The sequence below is a fragment of the Oncorhynchus mykiss genome, chromosome 12 (genome assembly GCF_013265735.2).
Source record: "Oncorhynchus mykiss isolate Arlee chromosome 12, USDA_OmykA_1.1, whole genome shotgun sequence".
Lineage (NCBI taxonomy): Eukaryota > Metazoa > Chordata > Actinopteri > Salmoniformes > Salmonidae > Oncorhynchus > Oncorhynchus mykiss.
The window spans coordinates 84,169,784-84,188,319 of record NC_048576.1 but is presented as its reverse complement, the minus strand read 5'-3'; the positions used below and the strand labels follow the sequence as shown (position 1 = coordinate 84,188,319).

Here is an 18,536-nt window from a genome sequence, read left to right as displayed (position 1 = left end):
TATACACTGAGTACACCAAACATTAGGAACAACTTCCTAATATTGAGTTGCACCCCTTTTGTCCTCAGAACAGCCTCAATTCGTCAGGGCATGGACTCTACAGGGTGTCGAACGCATTCCACACGGATGCTGGCTCATGTTGACTCCAATGCTTCCCACAGCTCTGTCAGGTTGGCTGGATAGCCTTTGGGTGATGGATCATTCTTGATGTACACAGGAAACTGTTTAGTGTGAAACACCCAGCAGCGTTGCAGTTCTAAACACTCAAACCGGTGCCACTGGCATCTACTACCATACTCCATTTATCTTACCCATTCACTCTCTGAATAGCACATATACACATTTGTCTCAAGGCATAAAAGTCTTTCTTAAACCCATCTCCTCCCCTTCATCTACACTGATTGAAGTAGATTTAACAAGTGATTTAAATAAGGCATCATAGCTTTCACCTGGTCAGTGTATGTCATGGAAATAGTAGGTGTTCTATTGTTTTGGACAGTCAGTGTATGTCATGGAAATAGTAGGTGTTCCTATTGTTTTGGACAGTCAGTAAATGTCATGGAAATAGTAGGTGTTCCTATTGTTTTGGACAGTCAGTGTATGTCATGGAAAGAGTAGGTGTTCCTATTGTTTTGGACAGTCAGTGTATGGCATGGAAATAGTAGGTGTTCCTATTGTTTTGGACAGTCAGTGTACATGTTGACTTGAAAGGTAGCAAGTCTTGAAATAGGTAGACCTGAAACTAGTTAGCAGCCCTAAAAAGGTACAAGTTTGTCCTAGAATGCCAGAGCCCTTACAACACTGGTGTCTTTTACAAACCTTTATTTTGAGTTACACCTAAACAAATGTATGAAAATGGAGACCTAGAATAATGTTCACAATCAATTCTATCTACAATATTACTCTGAGAAATAGCTTTATTACATAATGATAGGGCAACCATGATCGCTGACTAATTGACAGATTGTGAAGATATTGTTTAAATAATGTTCTTTCTTATGCATTGGAGTTCCCTAGTCAGGTTAAGCATAAAACCCCAATAGTTCCAGGACACACAGGGCTTCCACAGGGTTCCCACAAGGCACATAATATCAATGTGTGTGAACCTGAGTGGTCAGTCAGTGCATATCATCCATTACTTCAAACATGTTACGTAATCAGGTTTAGTTTTACATTTAAAAAATGTAATCTCGCAATCGAAACTCCTACAGTTAGTGTTCGGAATAAGAGGCATGTTCAGCTGTGGCATGTTCTATCATACTATTAACACACAGGTAGCAACACCTCATCCAACATGGACACTCAAGTATTGCTAAAAACCTGTTCAGTATTTTGTTATTTACATGGTGGCACACTACTATTACAAGGTTGGGAGCAAATAGCCTGGAACACAATCTTCAAGAGACTGGTATCTCAACGACTGTGGTATATTCAGTCCCAGCTCTCATTTCCTTTACACTCTCATTGTAACAAACAGACAAATGCTGTCATTGTAACAGACATCCTGGTTTCATGTGAAAACTTGCTATACTCTATGTGCATTGTAGTGTTGAAGGCTTGAACGTTTTCATTTGGCTAAACTAAGAAACAACACAAATGAAGGGGGAAAAAGCCCTCATCCAACCTTGTCCTTGTACGTTATTGATAGTGTTAACACATGGTTTTGGAACAGTAAGGTTTCCCTATTGATTGATCAGTAGCCCTTCAGTCCCCTGATCTAGACTAGATCCATGGAGAAACACTAATACATGGAGACTTCAGTAATAACACTACTTAAAGCCTGCAGGTGTACTGCTTTATAACGTGTTCTAAGCACAGATGAGCCTTTATAATACTATGTTATTTTTCACAACGTATGAAAATATCAACTGACAAAAAATTGCTGGATGTTTAGACAGGATCATTATGAGTTGATAAGACATTATATGGGGTCATGCATGCTTATGACAAGTCTTACAATGCATTATAAAGGCATGATAAGGCTTTTCCACTCCAGCATATCACAGTCTCCAGTATCTGACACCTTGACAGTCACTTTCCTAAAGCCGGTGTGCACTACATGACTTTCATGATCCTAACATGGCTGAGCCTCTCGCACTAAACGACTGTCTTTCCTGTAGTATTTTGTTGTCTTGCAAACGTAGTGGTGCCACACTAAACCATGTGGCACAGACAGGGCTCACACACTAAACCATGTGGCACAGACCGGGCTCACACACTAAACCATGTGGCACAGACCAGGCTCACACACTAAACCATGTGGCACAGACAGGGCTCACACACTAAACCATGTGGCACAGACCGGGCTCACACACTAAACCATGTGGCACAGACCGGGCTCACACACTAAACCATGTGGCACAGACCGGGCTCACACACTAAACCATGTGGCACAGACAGGGCTCACACACTAAACCATGTGGCACAGACAGGGGTCACACACTAAACCATGTGGCACAGACCGGGCTCACACACTAAACCATGTGGCACAGACCGGGCTCACACACTAAACCATGTGGCACAGACAGGGCTCACACACTAAACCATGTGGCACAGACAGGGCTCACACACTAAACCATGTGGCACAGACAGGGCTCACACACTAAACCATGTGGCACAGACAGGGCTCACACACTAAACCATGTGGCACAGACAGGGCTCACACACTAAACCATGTGGCACAGACAGGGCTCACACACTAAACCATGTGGCACAGACAGGGCTCACACACTAAACCATGTGGCACAGACAGGGCTCACACACTAAACCATGTGGCACAGACAGGGCTCACACACTAAACCATGTGGCACAGACAGGGCTCACACACTAAACCATGTGGCACAGACAGGGCTCACACACTAAACCATGTGGCACAGACAGGGCTCACACACTAAACCATGTGGCACAGACAGGGCTCACACACTAAACCATGTGGCACAGACAGGGCTCACACACTAAACCATGTGGCACAGACAGGGCTCACACACTAAACCATGTGGCACAGACAGGGCTCACACACTAAACCATGTGGCACAGACAGGGCTCACACACTAAACCATGTGGCACAGACAGGGCTCACACACTAAACCATGTGGCACAGACAGGGCTCACACACTAAACCATGTGGCACAGACAGGGCTCACACACTAAACCATGTGGCACAGACAGGGCTCACACACTAAACCATGTGGCACAGACAGGGCTCACACACTAAACCATGTGGCACAGACAGGGCTCACACACTAAACCATGTGGCACAGACAGGGCTCACACACTAAACCATGCGGCACAGACAGGGCTCACACACTAAACCATGTGGCACAGACAGGGGTCACACACTACAAGATTCCTCACTTGGTCGTGAGGATTGTCCATACCACCGTGTCTCGCGAAAACAGTTATGTGATTAGATTTAATGTAGCTACAACAAGCTGTGGCTCAAAGCAGCCTCATAAACGTGTTGTGTAAACCCAGCTTAAAATAGTCCATCATCTCATAGAGCCATTCTACCCTCCACTATAGCACTGTGTAGCTCCTCATTCACAGCCTCATAACGCCCTGCTCTGGAGTTCAAAAAGTAAATCTGGTCGGTTGATAAGCGCGGATCGTATCCCTCCCTCTGCAACCGGGTCTTCTGGATTTTAAAGGTACCTAGGAGGAGGGAAACAAAGAAAATAGGTCATTAATATATTTGATTATTTCTTGGAATGAGCATTAGACGCTTCCTGCAAGGCCTTGTAAAAAATACAATTGATGGATATTTCACATTAGAATTAGCCTTGTGTCTAGTCCACTCACCTGTGGTGTCTACTTGTGGGGAGATGCGTAGGAACACGGGACGGGCGTAAGGGGGAAGGGCCTGTTGGACCACTCGCAGGAACGCATCACAGTCAAATGTCCCTGTTGGGTCTGCAATGGCAGCCATCCCTGCCTTCCCTTCCACATCTACGGGGAGACAAACAACACGCCAGGCTTTTCACAACACCATGCTGCAAAGTCTTCCTAATCACTCAACCTCCCTGTTGGGTCTGCGATGGCAGCCATCCCTGCCTTCCCTTCCACATCTACGGGGAGACAAACAACACGCCAGGCTTTTCACAACACCATGCTGCAAAGGGCCAAAGTCTTCCTAATCACTCAACCTCCCTGTAGACTGGTCAATTTTAACATTTATTTAACAGGGACAATGCTGTCAAATCAACATTTAAAAGGCCCAATTCAGCTGTTCTTACATCAATATCAAATCATTTCTGGGTAACAATTAATTACAATAGTGATATTTTTCCATCATTTTTTAAAAAAAATAAACAAATTGCTTCTTTTTTTTTTTTTTTTTTTTTTAGCAAAAAACAATTTCTCAAGCAAGAATTTTGCCTGGGAGTGATTTGAGTGTAGAGGAGACAACTGAAAACTAGCTGTTACTGGCAGAGAGGTTTGGAACTCTTATTGGTCGATTAACTAGAATTACCACCTGGTGATGTCACCAGGCAAGCCGAAACTCCACCCATGCAAAACCTGCTGATTAGAAGTTCCTGTGTAGATTATATTTTCAACCAGCAACTATCAGGAAATAGCACTGGTCAATTTTGTTAACACTTTTACAGAGTTTGTTTCATCAGCTGTACAATGATACAAAACACATGAAAAACAGAATTTTGACTGCACTGGGCCTTTAAGTGGAGAGTAACTCCTGGTTTCAACTCCTGTCACTATCATACATGTAACATGGTGCACATAATGTGAACTTCATCTCACCTGGTACAGCTACCCCATACACAGCCACATCGGCCTGGCCCAGCAGACCACTCAGTGTTCCCTCTACCTCGGTGGTGGAGACGTTCTCTCCTCTCCAGCGGAACGTGTCTCCACTGCGGTCCCGGAAGTACATGTAGCCCAGCTCATCCATCACCAACACATCCCCTGGGAGGAGGCAGAGAGAGGTGAGTTGATGACAAATCACATTATGGTAAAAATAATGAAAAGATAAGGACTGATTTAATAGCATTAATTCCAAGTATGATAATCGAAATAAACATTAAATCGACAATTATTGTTTAATCACACTAAGAGCCTGTGGGTTTACCTGACAGATATGCTGAGTCATTTTTCTTGAAGACGTTGTTGGCAATCTTCTTCCTGGTGGCATCCTGGTTGGCGTAGCCATCAAACCTCCGTAGCGGGTCCTGTTGGTTGATCCTTCCCACCAGCAGCCCTGGCTCCCCTGAAGAGAGGAGTCGTACATGGAGAGGTCAATCTATCCAAGTCTAGTTATGAATCCCCTTTTACATACATTTTTCACAACATGCTTTACAGTTACCCAGGTTAACATTCACACAGTTGGTTTTGTAAAAGTCCTATATTTATCGATATCGTGTCTAAAAATTTAGACTTTCGATATCGGTGCCCATTTACTTACCAGGACGGCAGGGCACACACAGGCCGTGCCTGTCCCTCACCAGCTCTGTGGTCTCCTCATCCACTTTCATGAGGCAGATTGGGTACACATTGGGCAGGATGCGGCTGTTGAACCCACAAGCTCCCACCTTGTCAGTGGAGAAGACATAAAAAGTATTTGATACCACAGGAAGAGCCTTTTATGTAAATGTTATGTAAATAAGAAATAATAATGGCCCAAGAATAGATCATTGAGGTACACCACATTGTATTGTGGCTCTATAAAAGTTGCATTCTTTAGCAAAAATATATTGCTCTCTATTATTTACATACTTGTTGATTAAGGCAGTTGACAACATTACCCATGACCCCTACCTTGCCGTCCATGTTGGCGATGCTACAGTTGCATTCGGTGGCTCCGTAGAACTCCCCAACCTGGGCCACCCCAAAGCGCTCGGTGAAGGCCTCCCAGACGCTAGGGCGCAGCCCATTCCCCACCGCCAGGCGAACCCGGTGACCCTTCTCAGATGGCCGCACCGGCTGGGACAGCAGGTAGCGACAGATCTCCCCTATGTACTGCACCACCTAGTGGACGGATGGGGAACAGCGTAGACATCAGATTTAAATTCAATGCGGGTTTCAATCAAAAATCTTATAGCTGCACATCGACCACTCAAGAGTCAGGATGTTCTTCCTATGCTCATAGAAAAGGATACATAAGCTTTTTTCTACTTACAGTGCAGTTGTGCTTGATGCAATCTTCCCAGAAGCGACTGGCTGAGAATTTCTTCTTCACCACCACAGTGAGTCCATTGATGAGACACTGGCCTACACCCATGATATTACCTGTAAAGGAGAGGAACATTGGACAGCCAGTGAGGGTGACAGGTTGAGGAGGAGAAGAATCAGGACCACACTGTCAGACCAAACCAAATGACTGCTGAAAGACAGTGGAAGGTGATGGGACAGAAGCAAAAGATGGAGAGATGGATGAAGAGAAGACACACACACCTGCAGAGTGGTAGAGGGGAAGGCAGTCGTAGATGATGTCATCCTGGCGCATGCGGAAAGCATGGTAGCCAAAAGCAGCAATACGGTAATACCTGAAGATAGAACAACACAAAAGGATTCAATAATCAAATACATGAATGCAGTGGGTGCTAAGCTATGCTATAGCATTGGGAATTACGATACGCAGAAATACACCAGACAAGTGTCTCACAGCTGGATATTTGAATGCTGAGACTGAGAGACTCACCGACTGTGCACCACTATGGCAGCTTTCGGGAGTCCTGTGGTGCCTGAGGTGTATATATAGAACAGACGATCTGTTGGGGTTGGTGGTTGTGGGGGAGGATGGAGAGAGGAAAGGGTGAAGGAGAGGGTGAAGAGAAGGAGAGGGGGGGAAATGGGAGGGTGGAGGAAGGATAAAAGGAAGGGAGGGAAGAGGAAAAGCAGGGGAGGATGAAGAGGAAGGGAAGGTTAAATAACATGACTGAAACAACACATTCTATTTACAACAGTGAGACTGATACTCACAACCACAGAGAGACAAGCGGTAACTGGTACCCATGCAAACCAAGATGCGGACCCCCACTCACACTGTCCTAAATGAGAGCACAGAGACCCCAGATATTTAGCAAAATCCTGGCATCTCCATAATACTCTCCGGGGTGGCCACTGACGGGGCTGCCCACTGATACACCTGAGACTGACTAAACAATATCCTAGAGAAAGTTCCCCAAACTTCTCCTCGAGTACTCCCAGCCTGGTCCACTTATTCAATCTATTCCCGTTCTAGCACACCTGATAAAAATAAATAAATATATACAGTTGAAGTCGGAAGTTTACATACACTTAGGTTGGAGTCATTAAAACTCGTTTTTCAACCACTCCACAAATTTCTTGTTAACAAACTATTGTTTTGGCAAGTCAGTTAGGACATCTACTTTCTGCATGACAAGTAATTTTTCCAACAATTGTTTACAGTCAAATTATTTCATTGTATCACAATTTCAGTGGGTCAGAAGTTTACATACACTAAAGTTGACTGTGTCTTTAAACAGCTTGGAAAATTCCAGAAAATTATGTCATGGCTTTAGAAGCTTCTGATGGGCTAACTGATGGGCTAACTGACATTACTTGAGTCAATTGCAGGTGTACCTGTGGATGTATTTCAAGGCCTACCTTCAAACTCAGTGCCTATTTGCTTGACATCATGGGAAAATAAAAATAAATCAGCCAAGGAATCAGAAAAAAATGTGTAGACCTCCACAAGTCTGGTTCATCCTTGGGAGCAATTTCCAAACACCTGAAGGTACCACGTTCATCTGTACAAACAATAGTACGCAAGTATAAACATCATGGGACCACGCAGCCGGCGTACCGCTCAGGAAAAATATGCATTCTGTCTCCTAGAGATCAACGTACTTTGGTGCGAAAAGTGCAAATGACAAAGGACCTTGTGAAGATGCTGGATATCCACTGTATCCACTGTAAAACGAGTCATATATCAACATAACCTGAAAGGCCGCTCAGCCACTGCTCCAAAACCGCCATTAAAAAGCCTCTGGTCTGTCCTCTGGTCTGATGAAAAATATATATAATTTTTGGGCCATAATGACCATCGTTATGTTTGGAGGAAAAAGCGGGAGGCTTGCAACCCGAAGAACACCATCCCAACCGTGAAGCACGGGGGTGGCAGCATCATGTTGTGGTAGTGCTTTTCTGCAGGAGGGACTGGTGCACTTCACAAAATTGATGGCATCATGAGGTAGGGAAATTATGTGGATATATTGAAGCAACATCTCAAGACATCAGTCAGGAAGTTAGAGCTTGGTCGCAAATGGGTCTTCCAAATGGACAATGACCCCAAGCATACTTCCAAAGTTGTGGCAAAATGGCTTAAGGACAACAAAGTCAAGGTATTGGAGTGGCCATCACAAAGCCCTGACCTCAATCCTTTAGAACATTTGTGGGCAGAACTGAAAAAGCGTGTGCGAGCAAGGAGGCCTACAAACCTGACTCAGTTACACCAGCTCTGTCAGGAGGAATGGGAACAACTTAATGTGGGAAGCTTGTGGAAGGCTACCCGAAACGTTTGACCCAAGTTAACTTCTCTAGGGTAGGGGTCAGCATTTGGAATTTTGGATGAAAAGTATGCCCAAATTAAACTGCCTTCTACTCAGGCCCATAAGATAGGATATGCATATAATTAGTAGATTTGGATAGAAAACACTCTAAAGTTTCCAAACCTGTTAAAATAATGCCTGTGAGCATAACAGAACTGATTTGGCAGGCGAAAACCTGAGAAAAATCCACTCAGGAAGTACGTTTTTTTGTTGTTGTTGTATTTTTCTATTCAATGTCATTACGGTATCCATTGACTTAGGACTCAAATTGCAGTTCCTATGCCTTCCACTAGATGTCAACAGTCTTTAGAAATTGTTTCAGGCTTGTATTCTGAAAAATGAGGGAGTAAGAGCAGTCAATGAGTGGACTCTGCCGTGTCACAGAGCTTTTTCATGCGTGAAACCGAGAGAGTGCCTTTCTTGTTAACCTTTTATATTGACGACATTATTGTCCGGTTGAAATATTATCGATTATTTAGGCTAAAAACAACCTGAGGATTGAATATAAACATCGCTTGACAATTTTGATTTTTTTGTCTGCCTGTTGTGACTGCGTTTGAGCCTGTGGATTAATGAAGAAAAAGCGAACAAACTGAGGTGTTCGGATATAAAGAGAGACTTTATCGAACAAAAGGAACATTTATTGCATAAATGAATGTCTTCTGAGTGCAAACATATGAAGATCATCAAGGTAAGTGATGAATTTTCTCTCCATTTCTGACTTGTGTAACTCTTCTACTTGGCTGGTTACTGTTTGTAATGATTTGTCTGCTGGGCTATGTTCTCAAATAATTGTAAAGTATGCTTTCGCCGTAAAGCATTTTTTAAATCTGACACCGTGGTTGGATTCACAAGAAGTTCATCTTTAAACCTATGTAAAATAGCTGTATCTTTCCTGAATTTTTATAACGAGTATTTCTGTATTTGAATTTGGCTCTCTGCAATCTCACTGGATGTTGGCCAGGTGGGACGCTAGCAATGCAGTGCCTTAGACCGCTGCGCCACTCAGGAGGCCTGATATATCTAATCAAGGACTTGATGATTAGTTGACAGGTTAAATCAGGTACGCTAGAACTGGAATAAATCAAATACATGGAATTGGCTGAGGGTATGTGAGGAGAAGTTAATTTGCCCTGGAGATAAGTTCATACCAACAACACATTATTTACTCAAAGCTCAGCTGACACCTGGAGCTGTCAATCAAAGCCACATCTGCCCTAGACTGAATCTGTGACACGCATACCAAAAAATAACCAGGACTGAGTAGAATACAAAATCACCAGAAAAATGGGGATAGATCAATCATCTTAGGGAAAGAGCTTCCAATTTAGTCTTGGTAATTACAGCTCTTTGTCTGAGCGAGACAGTGAGTGACAAGGAAAAGTGACTGAACTGTTTTATTTCACTTGAAAAAGTGAGGATGAGAGTGGAATATTCATGTGGAAAACACTCCATGCATACAGATCCATTTTTTTCTTGTGGCCACATTTTACCCATCAGCTCTGACCTACTAAGCTGTCAATGTGAGATGGGTATTAGCTGATAGTTGTGGACTCTAGCTAAACTGTTTTACATATGGCGAGATACATTTTATCTTGTTGGAGACTGGCCAGAGATTGTGAGGTATATGTTACCTTGGCAGCAAGAGCATAGTAGTGTGTAGTATTATGGTGTTATACACAATATTACATTCTGAAATGCTTCAAAATAAGTGTCCAGCCACAGGTATCATCTGTAAGTTATAGGAGACTGGATGAAGAATAAGATGTGAGGGGAAGGAGGACACTCACCATTGAAGCTCTTGGGTGGGATGCAGGGAGGAGGGGGCAGTGTAGGGGCAGAGGCCAGGATATAGTCCAGATTCTGGGCAGCCAGGGAGGCAAGACAGTCTACACTGAGCTCTCCTGTACAAAACCGCACCATCGACGGGCTCAGGGATGAGCTCACCTCCAACATGGCTGAGGAGACAAAGAAAGAGAGGAGGGAGAGATAGGAGTGAGAGAAATAGAGGAAAGAGGCAGAGACATGAGGCAGAGAGAAAGGGGGAGAAAGATGACGGGAGAGAGAGGGATAGAATAGGAATAGAAGAGGGATAGGGAGAGTAGAGGGATAGAAGAGGTAGAGGGATAGAAGAGTTGAGAGAGAGGGATAGAAGACGGAGAGAAGACGGAGAGTAGAGGAGTGAGCCACAGGATATTTCAAAACAGGACTTTCACTGGGAGAGTGAATACAGAATTGAAAGGTAGTTATCGATTAACTACCTGGTCAAGGGAAGAGACAAATCATAATTACAAGATAGATTGTGTACTGATGCATTATGCATAGAATGTTGACAATAAAAGTGCAACAAAACAAATGAGCAGACAGAACATCACTGTTGACCCAGACATGACCCAGACAAACAGAAAGCAAGACAGAATACTGACATAAGCAGACGGAACACTGCTGCCAGACAGAATGTCGACCCATCCAGACAGAATCAACAGACAGAATTCTGAGATGGAATATTGCAACAGACCAGCAGGAAAAAAATTGTTGGAACGCTTTATAATGATAGTTAGATGTCTGGAAGAAGCAGACGCAAGACTGTTGCCAGACAGGTGACCCACCCAGATGTACAGAGACAGAATTCTGAGATGGAATATTGTAACAGGCCATCAGAATATTGGAAATTATCTTTGGAATGCTTGCAAGAAGAAACCTGCATTGACTGATTTAGGACCAGTTTTGCTTTATAAATAATAATGAGTAAGAGGAGTGACCCGATCCTTGATCAGCACTCGTACTCCGAGACGCTTTGTGAATACAGACCCCAAACTAGAGGTCGACCGATGATGATTTTTCAAAGCTGATACCGATTACTGGAGGACCAAAAAAATCCGATACCGATTAATCGCCAGATTTTTTTATTTATTTGTAATAATGACAATTACAACAATACTGAATGAACACTTATTTTAACATTATATAATAAATCAATCAAATCAATGTAGCCTCAAATAAATAATGAAACATGTTCAATTTGGTTTAAATAATGCAAAAACAAAGTGTTGGAGAAGAAGGTAAAAGTGCAATATGTGCCATGAATGAAAGCTAACGTTTAAGTTCCTTGCTCAGAACATGAGAACAAATGAAAGCTGGTTCCTTTTAACACGAGTCTTCAATATTCCCAGGTAAGAAGTTTTAGGTTGTAGTTATTATAGGAATTATAGGACGATTTATCTCTATACCATTTGCATTTCATATACCTGACTTTTGGATGTTCTTATAGGCACTTTAGTATTGCCAGTGTAACAGTATAGCTTCTGTCCCTCTCCTCGCTCCTACCTGCGCTCGAACCAGGAACACATCGACAACAGCTACCCTCGAAGCATCGTTACCCATCACTCCACAAAAGCCGCGGCCCTTGCAGAGGGGAACAACTACTCTAAGTCTCAGAGAGAGTGACGTTTGAAACGCTATTAGCAAGCACCCCGCTAACTAGCTAGCCATTTCACATCGGTTACACCAGCCTAATCTCGGGAGTTGATAGACTTGAAGCCATAATCAGCGCAATGCTTGAAGCATTGCGAAGAGCTGCTGGCAAACACACTAAAGTGCTGTTTGAATGAATGCTTACGAGCCTGCTGCTGCCTACCACCGCTCAGTCAGACTGCTCTATCAAATCATAGACTTAATAATAACATAATAACACACAGAAATACGAGCCTTAGGAAAATTAATATGGTCAAATCCGAAAACTATCATTTCGAAAATAAAACGTTTATTCTTTCAGTGAAATACAGAACCGTTCCGTATTTTATCTAACGGGTGGCATCCATAAGTCTAAATATTCCTGTTACGAGCAAGGCGGCCCAAACTGCTGCATATACCCTGACTCTGTTGCACAGAACGCAAGAGAAGTAACACAATTTCCCTAGTTAAAATACATTCATGTTAGCAAGCAATAGTAACTAAATATGCAGGTTTAAAAATATATACTTGTGCATTGAGTTTAAGAAAGGCGTTGATGTTTATGGTTAGGTACACATTGGTGCAACGACAGTGCTTTTTTCACGAATGCGCTTGTTAAATCACCCGTTTGGCGAAGTAGGCTATGATTCAATGATAAATTAACAGGCACTGCATCGATTATATGCATCGCAGGACAAGCTAGATAAACTAGTAATATCATCAACTATGTGTAGTTAACTAGTGATTATGTTAAGATGGATTGTTTTTTCTAAGATACGGTTAATGCTAGCTAGCACCTTACCTTGGCTCCTTGCTGCACTTGCATAACAGGTAGTCAGCCTGCCACACAGTCTCCTCGTAGAGTGCAAAGTAATCGGCCATGATCGTGTCCAAAAATGCAGATTACCGATTGTTATGAAAACGGCCCTAATTAATTGGCCATTCCAATTAATCGGTCGACCTCTACCCCAAACCCCACATTTCCGAATCCCACCTACCACCAGCCAGCTCGGCTCCGAACACGATCCCTCTGGACACAGACACTCCAACACAGTGCAGGAGAGCATCCCTCCGCAGGTTGAAGTTGATGAGTGCTGCCTCCACCCCCACCTTGGCCAAACCCAGCCAGAGGGCCACCTGCAAAGGCCGGCTCTCCATGAAGAGGGCCACCACATCCCCCGGGGCCCAGCCCTGGGCCAGAGCCCATTGGGCCACAGCGTTAGACAGCAGGTCCAGCTGGGTGAAGGTCCACGTCTCTCCTGTGGCATCGTAGATGAGGGCGGGTTTATTTGGGTGCTGCTTCACCGTCTGGGCAAAGATGGAGGGGATATTGCTGTTGCGCCGTAGGTGGTGCCACAAGGCTATCTTGACTCGTAACAACACGTAAAGGCCACTGGAAGGAGTACAGAGAGGGAGATTAGGGAGGGAATGTTACTATTTTACCATTACCTATAGTGATGATGACTAACTAGTAAAAGGTACATTTCCTGAAGAAAATGTGTGTGCCTGCTTCAGCAGTCTAAATGTGTTTTTTTATGGTAGTAGAAGTTGACGCAAGCACACTACATATTCTTAACAAATTAAAGGCACTCACTTTAGGTCTCTTTTGGCAGTACGGACTACGATGTAGAGGTACTTCCAACCACCTGTGCCCAGAAAGACCCCGAAGCCTGCTGCTAAGCTCCAGGACCAGGGGACCCCGAAGAGACGCAGCAGACCCAGCGATCCCAGAGAAAAAGAGGCACTCGCTGCATTGCGCATCCTAGCAGTGGAGAGGAGTTTCAAAGGGTTATAAGGGTGGGATAAGTGAGCGAGACAGGCCTACAGCATGGTGTTAAAATGTAATGGCAGAGGGGTAAGGATAGAGGGTGTACAACACGTGGCAGTGGAGGACAGAGAGGTAAGAGTGCTTTTGGACCAGTCTCTCTTATAAAAATGACTAACTTGACTGTAAATGACTACCTAACTTGACTAATTTCAACAGTGAAAATGTAAATATTTGTAATTAATTAAAATTAAATGCGAGGTAGCCTCGACCTTATAGCATGGCTTATAGGATTACATACTGTATAGTTGGTGTTTGAACCGTGATTTATTTGTTATTTTAGGCAGGCTAGTTAAAGTGCACTGTGCAAAAATGTTATTATATAATGCAGCGTTGCCTACAGAGCGTAGGCCTGGTCTCTTACCTATGATCATACACGACCCGACGACGAACTATTTGAGAGCGATGTCCCTAACCTTTCACCTAGTAACCGAGTATTCTTCAAAACGTTCAATAGCGCTTTAGCCACTACCAGGCTTGTATACAAATTAGAATCGCCACCACACGCTGTTGAGTTCGTTGCAAGGATAACATTTATCATTTGAAATATTGCTACATTAATACGTATCTAAATGTTACAACAGTTTAACTGTCACCGCACCAAATTGCTATTGCCTCTCATGTAACAATGCATGAATTTATGAACATCAAATACATAGCCTACGCACTCTAAATAATTCCGAAACAGATTCACTAAATGATGGAATGACTAGACAGTTAATGGATACTTATCTATTTGTAGTAGCCGAAATATAAGAATCACATAACTATGTACTCCATATTGAATGTTATTGCATTGCGACGAACCCCAACAGCACCGCCCAAATAGTATCGTCCTTTCTCTGTGAACTCAGCCATTAGCTCCTCATCGAATTACCGACTCAATCCCATTGGCCGATGTTATGATGACGAAGGAGAATCCGCCTCTTGGCCCGCCTGTTTCAGGTTCACTTCATCTAGTTGACCAATGATTGCAAGTGTCGCTACATATTGAGACTATTAAATCACATTCAGACAAATACTGTGTACTGTATACAGATATCCTACCGAAACGATATATGTGTGTGATGCAAAAAGCCCTGATCTATTCTCTACTTTGTCATACAGAGGCTCTCAGGTAGGCTATACTTTCCTTATGAGTCAAATAGTTTTGACCTCTACAGTAGCCTAATTCGTTCAACAAATGTTGAAATTAAACTTTGTGAAAGAGCAGCTGTTTATTTTGAATCACAATGAAGCAATTCCATGCCGCAATTTAAAGTAAACATAAACATTACAACAGTCTGGTGGGTTACAACAAAGATGATCTATTATATTGACAAGATAGTCAAGTGGTCGATCTCACAATGGAAATACATGTCCTCAAAGATGGAATGCAGGTGCGGGAGGTGAGATCAGGTGGAACCATTCTAGCCAATGAGAGGGCAGAAAAAGCGTGTGAACAACAGGCATAACTGATATAAAGATATTGTTTTTCCAAAGTTGCCGAAATACCACGTGTAACAACCTAACCATTACAAAGCGTATATTCGATCAAATAAGCCTCATGTAGCAAATGAGCAATTACATTTTTTTGTTGACCATATTTGACACTGGCATTGACCATTCAAAAATTCCTCACTTCGTGGTCATATTTTCATGGAAAGATTTTGGAAGGAGTAAACCCTGTCGCTTGGCCTCTTCTTCACTGTTTAGAAGCATTTCAACACAAATACAGTAATACAAATTAGAGACTGATACGCTTGCAGGTGTTTACAGGTCACTAAACTAAGTGAAACATCTCTAATGTGTTTATGAGTTGACCAACTCATGACTGCCAACTGCCCTTCTGCTATGAGTACATGTCCACATTCTTGTACTGTAGGCCTATGCATCGATGTGCAGTATCTCAAACCTGTTTCACTTGGTGTTTTTGAGTTCTCTCTTCACTCAGTTCATCACAGAGAGTGTATCCACAAATGGGAATATCTTTACACACATTCATGGTTCAATGTAGTCCAATCCCCTGTCTGCGTGAGGCTGTAGTGCAGGAGCTGCTCTGTGTCAGGGTGGACCTGGAGTCTGGCTGGAGGACGCGGAAGACCCTGCGCAGCACAGCCCGTCTGAGCAGGATGTAGACCCAGGGGTCCAGGATCTGGTTCCAGGTGGCCATGCGGAGGCCCAACAGAACCAGCTTCTCTGACTGACGTACTGTGTGGCTGGAGCCTCGCCCGCCGCGGCAGAACTGACCCACCAGCAGAGAGATGGAGATCTGGTGATGGTGGACAGAAAAGCCACTATGTTAGGGACATAAAAGCCACTGTGGGTCATTGAAAGGCACACTGTAGATGAGACAGGCCTGAATAAATGAGGTGAATATGTTGTATCCTACTATTCATTTTAGAAACACTTATGTGTCTGTGTTTAAACAAGCAAAAGCCTTGTCTACAATATGCAGGCTACCAATGTTAAGCCATCTACAGTATAAACAAGGTCAAATGTCAGTGGAGGCTCTAGCTACTCACTAGAAAGGGGCTCCAGCACACACAGGACACCATCGTGATCACTGTCAACTGGGCCATCATCTCTACATCCAGCGAGCGTAGGGGAGAGGAGGAGGTTCTTCCATATCGTCCTGGTGCTGCTGTAGTGTTTGTCCTGATGCCCTGGGAGCTGAGCCTGGCCTGCAGCAGAGCCAGCCCGCTCAGGGTGTTACAAATCAGGGAGAGGCTGAGCGCCGTGAGCCCCAGGCCAGAGAAGGTAAGAGCCAGGCTGGCGTCAGCCGTGGAGAGCGGCCCGTGGACTGTCAGAAAGCACCAGGTACCAGGGAATTGGGTTGTGTAACTACCCACGTCCACCAGGGGGAGCCCGGCCAGCAGCAGGGCTAGGGAGTACAGCAGGAGGACAGCCAGACGCATGTGGGCCACCGTGATCAGGGCAGAGTGGAGGAGGGGCTGGGTAATGCCCATACAACGCTCCACGGCCATGGCACTGCCCAGTAATAGAGGGCACAGGCCGAAGAACACCAAGCTGGCACCGAACAGTTGGCAGAACATCCCGGCAGGCTCGGTGGTGTCACGCATTCCTGCAGCCACCCTGTGCCTCCGACTCTGACCCAGGTGCAGATGGAGGGCAAAGGCACCAGGGATCAAATTACCAGCCAGGTCGGTTAGCAGTAGAGCCCCCACTAACAACAGGAACGGAGCTTTGGCCCGATGTCTGAAGCGTACATAGGACTTGGCCAGGATGCCCAGGGCGCTTAGGTTGGAGAGGCCACCCAGGGTCATGGTGAAACAGGACAATCCAAAGGAGGGAGGGTTTATGAGGGGTGGCAGTGTGGTGGCATTCAGGGTCTGGATGGATGGACAGGGGCAGGAGGAGAAATTGAGCTCTGGGAGGTGATGGAGGACAGAGGGAGAGGAGGGGGCAGAGACGTTAGCCATGACGTCATAGAGGAGCACGGAGTATTCAGCTTCAATGCCATCTGCAAAGAATGAGCGATATTAAGTTGAAGACTGGTTCAAATGTTTGTAAGCAAACAGTACTTGAGTATTAGATCTATGTAATCCAGCCTGGTCTCATAGACTAGATGTAACAGTACATGTAAATCCAGGGCACACAAATTTGTATCATATGTTACGTTTGGTATGGGTACATAAGACAGATGATTGCTTAAGTTGGGATGGATGGGTGCGTGTATAACGCAAATGTCTAGCAACCCAAAGGTTCTGAGTTTGAATCTCATCACGGACAACTTGAGCATTTTAGCTAATTAGTAACTTTTCAACGACTTACTACTTTTTAGCTACTTTGCAACTACTTAGCATGTTAGCTAACCATGCCCCTAACCATAGCCCCTTTAGCTAACCCTATCCCTAACCTTAACCCTTTAACCTAACTCCTAAACTTAACCCTACCCCTAACCTAGCTAACGTTAGCCACCTAGCTAGCATTCATAAGATAACATACTTTTAGCAAATTCATAACATATTGTATATTTTGCACATTTGTAACATAGTCCCTTTTGCAAATTTGTGACATAATAAGAATTGTAATTCGTAACATATCATACGAAATAGGTGATGGACATCAACAAATGAATGCATACCATACGAAACTAAACATATACTAAATGGAGTGTCATGGATTTACGTGCAGAATTATACTAAATGCTCTGAGACCAGATTGTGTAATCAGATGTAATAGGACAGGGATGAGTACTGGCGTGACTTTAGAGACAATTTGAGAATCTGAGAGTCAGACTTACATAAGGCCATTGATCAGTTAATTTATTTTTATGTTGAATTGTCAAAATGAAATGTCTCTCCAAAGGGAAATTCATTTTCTGCATGACTACAACTTAGTACTAATTTAATTTAACAAAACTCCTAGATATCTCAAGTGCACCTGTGTGATTACGAGCATTCCCTTTGAGGCACATTGAGTGATTATGTGTCACAGGTGGTCTGTGTAGGACTCTTGAGGATTTTAACTTTGCATTAGAACAGACCCTGATTGCACTGAAAAGTCTGTAATGAGACACTAATGGAAACTTGCCTGGTGCTTCTTTGCCTCTGTGCCCTTTCAGGAACCATATCCAAACATTTACAGTGCTTTCGGAGAGTACTCAGACCCCTTGACTTTTGGTTACATTTTTCCCCCTCATCAATCTACACACAATACCTCAAAATGACAAAGCAAGAACAGGTTTAGATTTTTTTTGCAAATTTATTATAAATAAAAAACAATATACA

General features: G+C 43.8%; 2 protein-coding genes across 4 annotated transcripts; both read right to left on the bottom strand.

Moving 5' to 3' along the window:
• Positions 1-805: 805 nt before the first annotated feature.
• LOC110538686 (long-chain fatty acid transport protein 1) lies at positions 806-14,660 on the bottom strand. Of its 3 annotated transcripts, XM_021625653.2 has the most exons (13): positions 14,168-14,653; positions 13,573-13,740; positions 12,977-13,371; positions 10,316-10,483; positions 6,653-6,722; positions 6,406-6,497; positions 6,131-6,240; positions 5,770-5,979; positions 5,417-5,543; positions 5,084-5,221; positions 4,756-4,920; positions 3,799-3,945; positions 806-3,651 (listed from the first exon to the last, which is right to left on the bottom strand). In XM_021625653.2, exons 2-13 carry the CDS (start codon positions 13,737-13,739, stop codon positions 3,494-3,496), a joined length of 1,947 nt encoding a protein of 648 aa, XP_021481328.2. In that variant the 5' UTR covers position 13,740; positions 14,168-14,653; the 3' UTR covers positions 806-3,493. The 3 variants fall into 3 exon arrangements, with proteins under 3 accessions (XP_021481328.2, XP_021481329.2, XP_036794750.1); XM_021625654.2 differs by lacking the exon at positions 14,168-14,653 and having other exon boundaries at positions 13,573-13,956; XM_036938855.1 differs by lacking the exon at positions 806-3,651 and having other exon boundaries at positions 3,799-4,064; positions 14,168-14,660.
• A 1,130-nt stretch (positions 14,661-15,790) lies between these two features.
• On the bottom strand, positions 15,791-18,140 carry LOC110538688 (prostaglandin E2 receptor EP1 subtype-like). The gene is made up of 2 exons (XM_021625656.2): positions 16,308-18,140; positions 15,791-16,054 (listed from the first exon to the last, which is right to left on the bottom strand). Exons 1-2 carry the CDS (start codon positions 17,223-17,225, stop codon positions 15,791-15,793), a joined length of 1,182 nt encoding a protein of 393 aa, XP_021481331.2. The 5' UTR covers positions 17,226-18,140.
• Positions 18,141-18,536: the final 396 nt, after the last annotated feature.

Excerpts from the sequence above, each read along its gene's own strand:
- LOC110538686 (XM_021625653.2), bottom strand. The coding sequence starts at position 13,739 with ATGCGCAATGCAGCGAGTGCCTCTTTTTCTCTGGGATCGCTGGGTCTG. Across the intron at positions 6,498-6,652 it reads GCCATAGTGGTGCACAGTCG|GTATTACCGTATTGCTGCTT; the intron begins GTGAGTCTCTCA and ends TTCTATCTTCAG. Across the intron at positions 3,946-4,755 it reads GTATGGGGTAGCTGTACCAG|ATGTGGAAGGGAAGGCAGGG; the intron begins GTGAGATGAAGT and ends GTCTCCCCGTAG.
- LOC110538688 (XM_021625656.2), bottom strand. The coding sequence starts at position 17,225 with ATGGCTAACGTCTCTGCCCCCTCCTCTCCCTCTGTCCTCCATCACCTC. Across the intron at positions 16,055-16,307 it reads TGTGCTGGAGCCCCTTTCTA|ATCTCCATCTCTCTGCTGGT; the intron begins GTGAGTAGCTAG and ends CACCATCACCAG.